Source organism: Coffea eugenioides, chromosome 5 (genome assembly GCF_003713205.1).
Source record: "Coffea eugenioides isolate CCC68of chromosome 5, Ceug_1.0, whole genome shotgun sequence".
Classification (NCBI taxonomy): Eukaryota; Viridiplantae; Streptophyta; class Magnoliopsida; order Gentianales; family Rubiaceae; genus Coffea; species Coffea eugenioides.
Window position 1 is genome coordinate 38865677 of NC_040039.1, and position 9761 is coordinate 38875437.

General features: G+C 39.2%; 1 protein-coding gene and 1 non-coding gene across 2 annotated transcripts; one reads left to right on the forward strand and one right to left on the reverse strand.

The window, feature by feature from the left end:
* Positions 1-7975: 7975 nt before the first annotated feature.
* Positions 7976-9427, forward strand: LOC113771601. The gene is made up of 2 exons (XM_027316174.1): positions 7976-8126; positions 8490-9427. Exons 1-2 carry the CDS (start codon positions 7976-7978, stop codon positions 9425-9427), a joined length of 1089 nt encoding a protein of 362 aa, XP_027171975.1.
* Positions 8348-8454, reverse strand: LOC113772659. Its single transcript, XR_003468622.1, has one exon. It is a non-coding gene; the product is annotated as a small nucleolar RNA R71 (small nucleolar RNA).
* Positions 9428-9761: the final 334 nt, after the last annotated feature.

Sequence of the window (9761 nt, forward strand, 5' to 3'; positions counted from 1 at the left end):
TGCATTTTTGGGTTAAAGATGACGTTAGAAATGGAGATTAAGGATTTACTAGTGTTCAGCGATTCAGATTTGCTTGTACATCAGACTCTTAAGGAGTAGATCACTCGGGATTCAAAGATCTTGCCTTATCATTGCAACTTACTGGAGTTAGCAAATAAGTTTAGGAGTTTGGAGTTTTGGCATATTCCCCGTGTCAGAAATGTCTTTGCCGATGTATTGGCCACTTTATCTTCAATGATTCAACATCCAGATGAGTTGGTAATTGAACCTATCCAGATTCATCTACAAGAAAAACCCGCTCACTGCCTAGTTGTGGAAAAGTCTTCCGATGGCCGTCCTTGGTACAACGATATCAAGGAATTTCTCAAAACAGGGTCCTATCCCCCTGGGGCTGATACAACTGCTAAGGGCTTCTTGCGCAGATTGTCTTCCAGATTTTTCCTAAACGGAGAGGTTGTATACAAGAGGACGTCAGATTTGGGCCTTCTAAGGTGTGTTGATGAAGACGAAACAGAATACCTAATGAAAGAAGTACATAGCGGAGTGTGCGGATCGCATATGAATGGCCATTTATTAGCAAAGAAGATCATGAGGACCGGATATTTTTGGCTTACTATGGAGCACGATTGTGTAGTTTTTGTCAGGAAATGCGTAAAGTGTCAATTGCATGGAGATGTTATGCGCACTCCCCCCACAGAATTACACAGTATGACTGCTCCCTGGCCATGTTCGATGTGGGGTATGGATGTAATCGGAGCAATTGACCCTCCTGCTTCAAATGGGCACCGGTTTATTCTGGTGGCAATTGAGTACTTCACCAAGTGGGTCGAAACTGAATCTTATAAGCATGTGACTAAAAAGGTGGTGACGGACTTTCTAAGAAAACACATCATTTGTCGTTTTGGAGTACCAGAGACATTAATCACTGACAATGCCAAGAATCTCAACAATGATATGGTAGATGGATTGTGTGAACAGTTCAAAATCAGGCATAGGAACTCCACTATTTATAGACCACAGATGAATGGAGCGGTTGAGGCCGCGAATAAGAACTTGAAAAAGATAATCCGCAAGATGATTGAAAGACACCGTGATTGGCACGAGAAGCTCCCTTATGCATTAATGGCATATAGAACTGCTACACGGACATCTACTGGGGCAACTCCCTACAACCTCATGTATGGGATGGAAGCAGTATTGCCAGCTGAGGTCGAAATCCCTTCATTGCGCATTCTAATGGAAGCCAAGCTAGATGAGGCTGATTGGGTTAAACAACATCATGAACAGTTGTCTTTAATTGATGAAAAGAGATTAAATGCCATTTGTCATGGTCAATACTATCAAAAAAGGGTAGCCCGTGCTTACAATAAGAAGGTCAGACCACGGATATTCACAGAAGGAGATAAAGTGTTGAAGCACATTTTGCCAGTGCAAGAGGAAGCTAAGGAGAAATTTGCACCAAATTGGCAAGACCCTTTTATTGTCCAGAAAGTTTTTCCCGGAGGAGCGCTCATTCTCGCAGAAATGGATGGGCAAGTGTTCCCTCAGCCAATCAATTCGGATATGTGTAAGAAATTTTTCATATAATAAATGGAATTTTCCTTTTAAGGTTGATATAAAGAATAGAATAAAAAGTCAGACTTCTTCCTTTTCAATCAAACATTCTACCCCTAGTTATCCCTTTTGAGCCTTCAGAGCAAATTATTTCGCTTGGCAACCCCTGAGAATCGCAAACCCCACACTGGGGCAAATTTTGAGTTGAAAAAAAAAAGGGTAGAAGTGACAGAGGAACAAAATGAAGAAAATTAAAGGAAAATCTCAATTGAGAATAAACTGGGGCAATTATTAGTAGAGTTAATTTGAAAATGCGATCTCAGGAAATCTAAACATTCGTAAATTCGCCTTCAAGTCTCAACCTTTTCTAAGCACCCCACCAGACCCCATTGCAAAAACCTAAAAGTCCTGACTTCTGTTCTTTATATTGCCTTTTTAGGACAATTTCTAATCAAATGGCACATGATGTCAAGAACACCTTCACCTATTTCGCAAGGGAAAGGTTGTTATACTGATGCCATTGTTTTTCAAAACGCATTTCTGAATTAGTGCGGGCGGTAGACAAGATTTGTCTATTAGGTGAAAACCCGTAAGGGCACCTCAAAAAAAATGAAATGATGAAAAAGAAATGATGGAAAAGAAAAAAGAAAAGAAAAGAAGAAAAGGAAGAATAAAAAGGGCGGGGGCAACGTTAGTGAAAACCCGAAAGGGCGCTGAGGTAAGGGTTTTGCAAGCAAGAGTGAGTTTGGATCTGAAAAACCGGTGACTTAGTTCGTTGGAATTTCTCCTCACATTGTGGTTCTATTTGTCAAGCATTGAACTTCCGAAGATTGATATCCGAAAGGTCAAAAGTGGCATTTAGTTTGAAAACTCAAATGTTTGATCTATCAAACACAAGTTTTTGAATTTGAGTATATAAGTTTATTTATTTGAAATGATTTTTTTATTCAATAAAAGGGGATGGTTGTGTTTATATTATTAGAATTTTCATCATTATATGCAATTAGAATATTTTTTTTATGTGTTTCATGGTCCCATTAGTTTTTCTCGTTTTATCAATGGCAATTCTTATAATTTATTGAATGTAAATAGATACTAAATGATATGTTGGGTTAAGTATGAGAAATTATGGAAGTTTGACATTGTTTGCAGGGCAAGGTTGAAGTACTCACTACGTCAACAAAGAAGTCCAAAATACTCATGTTTACAGATCTTTTGAAGAAGGGGTTGATCGAATGGTGGCGGTGTCATCTATCCTTATTTCTTTTCTTGCAGGTCCGATAGTTCAATCGCATTACACTGGGACAATTCTTAGAAGAAATCGTTTGTCTCTCCTTCTGAAACTCTACAGAAGTCTTGCACAACGCTGACTAATTGAAGGCAGGCTTGGGTATTCTTCCCACTAACCAATTGAAGGCAGGCTCGGGTATTCATCCCACTGATCAAAAGGAAGGCAGGCTCGGGCATGGATCCCACTGACCAATTGACCAATTGAAGGCAGGCTCGGGTATTCATCCCACTGACCAAAAGGAAGGCAGGCTCGGGTATGGATCCCACTGACCAATTGACCAATTGAAGGCAGGCTCGGGTATTCATCCCACCGACCAATTGAAGGCAGGCTCGGGTAGCCATCCCACTGACCAAATGAAAAATGAAGGCAGGCTCGGGTATTCATCCCACTGACTAAGTGAAAGCAGGCTCGGGTATTCATCCCATTGACCTTTTGAGTTTACAGGTTCCAACTCACAGCGGAATAACTGTAGGTAAGTGTTTGGTGTCTACGTTTTTGTCTCAAATTTCTTCGAAACTCAGACAAAGAGGGGTAAGCTGTAGACACCAAATTAGCTTTATTTATCATTTATTTCTTTTTATTGATATTTATCTAGTTTTACTTATTAATTTAATGGTTTTTGTTTTTAGACATTTTTATTTTTATTTATTATTTCATTTTATTATTCTTGTTTTTATAGATTAAATGATGATTATTAAATGATTTTTGTTCATTAGTCTCTTAATTTCATTAGAATTTGTCGAAAAACGAAATTTGTTCACACAAAAATATATATACCTTAATTTTTTTAGATTCAATTATAGGATTTTGTTGCGTTTTAGCTTCAATTACAAGTTAACATTGTTTGTTCGCTTAAATTAAATGTTAGTTCAAAAACAAAAAACAAAAAAAAAGAGAAAAAGAGAGACTCACGCGCGCGTGCTAGGTATGCTCACTGCTTCTCCTTGATATCGTATTAGCAGAAAATAAAGTCGCAAGTTTGCAGCTGCATTTTTCAGCTATTTTTCTTGTTTTTTTAGCTCCCTTCGATCATGTTAGTACTGTTACACCTGGCTTTCATCGACAAGCCAAAGAACAATTTAGAAGTTGAGGCCAATCCGATGGCTGAGAGAGAAACGGTGACTTGAAGCTGCTTCTGAACCATTGAGATGAGGTTAAGTCTGGGAATCTGATATAAAAGGAATAGCCAGCCAAGAAAGGGGGGAGGTTTTAGAGAGATAGAGGGGACGGCGGAAGAAGGAAAACCCACGGAGGAACAAAAAGCTTCAGGCAGTAGCAAGAAAGATGGCTGAGGAAGCTTTAGGGTTAGGAGATAAAATGAGAGAAGAGATAGGAAAGAACTAGAGAGAACTGAGAGTGGAACAGAGAGAGAGGGTTTCGTGGAAGCAAAGGGAAGAAGAAAAGTTACAGGAAGGGGACCGAAGCAAGGAAGAAACCAGGAGGCTTCTTTTTCAGAAATTCCATAGAAGTCGACACCGGCTCATCTCCTTTGGCCTCAGCTTCATTGAAAAAATCATCATCAGGTGATTGTAAACTCTTGGTTTAATACGGCTTTTATAGAGTTTTGGGTCCCGTATGCACGAAGATGTTCATTTTTTTTTTTCAAAGTTTCTGTGATTGTCAATGCTGGATAGCGATGATTGTGAATCTGCTTGTTGATGTTGTGGTGTTGTTGATAAACCTGGTAACGCCCCCCTTTGTTCATTTAAAGTGAATCTGAACCAAAGAAATGCAATCGAGAATCCATGAACAGATTTTTGTGTACAAGTTGGGTCTGAGAATTCTTAGGAGTACAAACTACAAGATTCAATCTTGATTGTTGTCTTGGGTTGGAAATTTGGTACTTGTTTGGATTTTTGGCATGAAACCCAGTAATTGCAGTGTAGGAAACCAGGTTTCTGCTAAGAAGATGCATGAGTTGTCAAACCTTTTTGCTGCTGGTTTATTGAGCTTGTTCCATAGCTTTATCATGTTTACTCTTTGCTGTCTCTCTTGGATTTTTTTTTTCTTTCCTGTCCTGTGTATCTTGGGCATGAGTTTTGAAGTAAAAAGCATCGGCTGCATGATTCGGCTGGGGGTTGTGCACGAAAATCTGCTTCAACAAGCAACAAGTTCGAAATCGCTGGTTTGTTGCAGCGATTAGGCAAAACTGCTGACTCCCTGTTTGATTTCCGTGGGGTAAACAATGGCATTTGGTTGATGTTAATAACATGGTCCTGAGGTCATTGCACTTGTCTTTGTTTTGGTTTGATTTGTTTCATGTCCGTGAGTCTCGGTTGGAATGAGAAAATTACAGCAAGCTTTCTTTTCTGTTGCAGTAGCTTTTCTCGCAACATTTGCATGAAAACTTCAGAAAAATGATTGTCTTTTGTTGCTTGTTTGGATGTTGAAGAGATGTATCTTGTTGTTTGGCTTCCAACTATGATTTTTGTTTGAAAAATCTTCGAGCCAGGTTGCATTTTTAGGTCCAAAAAGCTGCATTTCATCCTCATGATTTGCTGCTATCCTTTCTCCCCTGCCCCTAGCTGTTATGTGAGCTTTTCCAGCAGCAGCGTTTGCTTCAAGCTGTTTTTTTTTGTATGTCAAACATTGTACTTTCATGGAGAGTTCAGAGTGTGGTTTAGAGTTGGGTCGCTTTCTTGAATGCTGCAGTTTGGCGTTTTCAAGCAAAACAATAAGGTTTCTTTGCTACATTTTGGTTGTTGTCCTTGCTTTCATGGACCTGGAACTTTTTGTTTGGGATAATTAGGGGAAGGTAATCATGCCTGAGCTTTGATCAATGGATGTGTGTGGGATAGGTCAATAAAACAACAAGTTTTGTACGATGTTTTGATACTTTGTCTGCGTAAGTTGAAGCTGCAAAGCTTGCAACGAGCAATTGTAGAAGAAAGCTCCTTAAGTTGCCGAATGTTTTCTTTTGTAGCAGACAATTTGTATCGTGGGTTTGCATGGCTTACATGCAATATAACTTTCAACAATTGCACTTTTGCCCACATATCCCTCCTCATGCTACTAAGGCCCTATTGTGTTCCAATTTGTTGCAATTGAGTCCTAGAGTAACTGCATTTTGAACCATTACTTGACCCTTTCTTGACTCTTGGACCCATGAATTTCCCAAAATATGCTCCAATTGGACCTGAATGATTGGTCAATTTTGCTATTGAGTCCTTGGTAGTTTTTTTATTTGATCAATAATTTACTTTCTTGGTAATTATGCATTATGTGATTTCATTTGAGTTGCAATTGGGGGGAATTTTGGTGATTTTGTTTATATTTTATTATTTAATTGGTGCCTTGACCTATTTATTGTTTTGAAGCTAATATCTCATTTACTCGATTTCCGTTGCAAGGGAGATAATCTCTCTCCTTGATTTTATTTTTTCCTATGTGCTCCTATGTGTTTTGTGTGAATATGTATGCTTTAATTCGCTTTTCATTGTTATTAATGATTTAATTGCTTGTTTGCTTGCTTTTATATCGCTTTCTTTAATTAAGCAAGTTATTCGTGGGCATTTGAACCCCAATTTGTAATAGTTTGGTATTTCTTTTAATCATTTATTTATTTATTTTCCCTTTTAGATTGTAGTAGGCCGTCCCCCCTAAAAATGTAATAGTTAGGGCCTTAATTGCCTTTTGTGTTTTGCATGCTTAGGTGCTATGTGTTTAATCGTTTTCTTAGGTTTTGGCATCTAGATGTGCATGCTTATGTGTTATGTGAATTACGTGCTCACATGTCTACTTGTTTTAATTATGCACATTACTTATATATGTGTATGATGGATGCAAATGCACGTAACCGTGGCTAGTCCAATGCTAGTCATGGTTGTCCCCTCGAGCTCTTGCAAGTCCAATGCTTGTGAAAGAGCGTAGATGTGGGCTAGTCCAACGCTAGCCCTTAGGAGCCCTTCGAGCGTTAGATCATGATTGTGTGATCACTTCATCTCATGCATATCTTGACTTTTAGGGCCTCTTTCACCATGTCGCATGACACTTTCCTTATATATGTATACCCCTTCCCCATATTTTCCCTTATATGTACATTACTTGCCCCTTTCGTATGAAACATGACATTAGTTTTGCATTTCATTTTAGAATTAGGATTAGGATAGGGCATTTGCTTGATTAGATTAGGGAATATCCCTTGGATATGGGATATGGACGAGTTTGGCTTTTCTAGTCTTAGCACGCTCGTATTCTCTCTATTAAAGGGAAAATTGAGTCACGAACATTAGTCCCCCGTACCCGACATGATGCATTCCTTTAAAACATGTATATTTCTATAATTATTTTATTCTTTTCCTCTTCTTAGAGTCTCATATTTTTGCATTATTCGTGACCTCTCCAAAGAATCATTATTGGGCATCACAATTAATGTGATTGGCACCACTCAAGTTTTGAAGAGAAATTTTGCCCCCGATACCCTCATAGGTCTAGGGTTTGCATTCATATAATACATCCAAATGTGATAAATCTTTTGGTTAAAATAAGAAAATCCTTGACTAAATCACGCAACTAGCCTTGGTTAGGTCGAAGGGGTGCCTTGAATTTTTATCCTTGCCTTCCCCTTCGTCAAATGTGACTCCCGAACCTTTTTCGTTGGTTTACGTAGACTAGGAGTCGTTTAAAAGGGGTTTCTTTCTGCCTTTTCCTTTAAAAAAATTCATTTTAGGTGACTTGGTACACCTTAACTCCATATCAAGTGGCGACTCCATTTTTCATTCAATAAACCCTTTTTAAACTATATTTTGGGTCAAATCGTCGCATTTTCATGTTCCATTTAGACCCATATTTTTCTTCATTTTCTTTGTAAATCAAAAATTCATTTTCAAATCAAAAATTCACTTTTATAAACCATTTATATTTAATTTTCTTATAAAAAATGGGGCGCGACACTAAGTTGTTTTTCTTTGGATTTGTCTGGCACATTTTTAGTTTATGCCTCGTTCTTCTCGTACAGGTGAATTGATTTTCGACCCGGAAGTAAAAAAGACACCGCGTCGAACTAAGAAAGAGACCAAATAGCTCAGGGAGGAGCAATCTAGCATTGCATCTCAAAGACTGGATCCTGAGGTTGAGTCAACAAATTCAAGTAGTGAAAATTTAAGTGACTCAAACCAAGAGGACATCCCTATGGCGAATGCAAGAACACTAAGAGAGTTGGCTGCTTCTGAATTGCCCCAACAACCTTTGTGCATCACATTTCCAGCTTTGGCTGAAAATACCTCATTCGAATTGAAGTCAGGATTGATTCACCTCCTACCCATGTTCCATGGCCTCTCAGGTGAGGAGCCCCATAAACACATCCAAGAGTTCGATGTGGTATGCTCCAGTATGAAGTCTCCAGGAATTACTAAGAAGTAGATCAAACTCAGGACCTTCCCTTTCTCCCTCAAGAATGCAGCGAAGGATTAGTTATACTACCTACCCGCAGGTAGTTTTACAACATGGGCCCAACTTAAGAATAAATTTTTGAAAAAATTCTTCCCTACATCCCGGGCTGCCATTCTAAGAAAGGAGATATGCAACATTAAGCAATATCCTGGAGAATCCTTATACGACTATTGGGAGAGATTCAATAAGTTGTGCACTAAATGCCCACAGCATCAAATTAGTGAACAGTTATTGATCCAATATTTCTATGAAGGCCTCCAGACGTCTGATAGAAGCATTATTGATGCTGCGAGTGGAGGAGCATTGGCGAACAAAACACCAAAGGAAGCATGGTTGCTCATTGAATCAATGGCGAAAAATTCTCAACAGTTTGATTTCTGCGAGAGTAACCCTACCCGTAGGGTTAACGAGGTAGAGATGTCGTCCATTCAGCAACAGATATCAGAGCTAACATCTTTTGTTCGACAATTAGCTGTGGGAAACATGCATCAAGCTAAGGCCTGTGGAATTTGCACATATGTGGGCCACCCCACTGACTCATGCCCCATGTTGCAAGAGGATGGGGTTGAACAAGTAAACATGGCCAGAGGCGTGCCCGCATCTCGTAGGCAGTGCGATCCATACTCCAACACGTACAATCCAGATTGGAGGGATCACCCTAATTTCAGCTATGGAAACAGGTCACAGAATTCATTTTCAAATCGTCCACCAGGGTTTCAACAACCATGGCAACAGAAGCCTCAACCTTCGTCCTCCAATTCAGGAGGCTCTTTGGAGGATATCGTCAAGAGCCTGGCCACGAGCACTACTCAGTTCCAACAGGAAATTTGGTCCTTGGCCACGAACACTGCTCAATTTCAGAAGGAAACTAGATCGGACATGAAAAATCTGGAGACTCAAATAAGTCACATGGCAACTGCAATTAATCGTTTAGAGTCCCAAGTTTTTGGAAAATTGCCATCGCAACCAGAGACAAATCCTAAGAATGTAAGTGCCATGGCACTGAGGAGTGGCAAAGAAGTAGAGGGGCCTAAGGCCACGAACCTAAAGAGCAAAAGTGAAGAAGAGATCGAAAAGGAGATTGAAGAAGAAGGGCGCATTCGCGACCCTAAGATAAAATTTACTCCTTCAGCTCCTATTAAATCTAACTTACCTCCTTTTCCTTGCAAGTTGGAAAAGACAAAGAAGTAAAATAAGGAAAAGGAGATTCTAGAGATGTTTCGAAAGGTGGCAATCAATATTCCTTTGTTGGACGCTATTAAGTAAGTGCCAAAATACGCTCAATTCTTGAAAAACTTGTGCGTCAACAAGAAGAAATTGAGAGGAGATGAACAAATTGTGGTAGGTGAGAACGTTTCAGCGATTTTACAAAGGAAACTACCACCTAAATGCGGAGATCCAGGTATGTTTACTATCCCCTGTAAGATTGGATGTTCAAATATTGAAAATGCCATACTAGATTTAGGGGTTTCTATTAATGTGATGCCTAAATTTAGAACCTTTAAAAGAAACAGGGATAATAATT

What these genes read in the sequence shown, in the direction of transcription:
- LOC113771601 (XM_027316174.1), top strand. Translation starts at nt 7,976, where the DNA reads ATGGCGAATGCAAGAACACTAAGAGAGTTGGCTGCTTCTGAATTGCCC. An exon ending in CATGTTCCATGGCCTCTCAG is followed by an intron (nt 8,127 to 8,489) that starts GTGAGGAGCCCC and finishes ATTTCTATGAAG; the next exon opens with GCCTCCAGACGTCTGATAGA.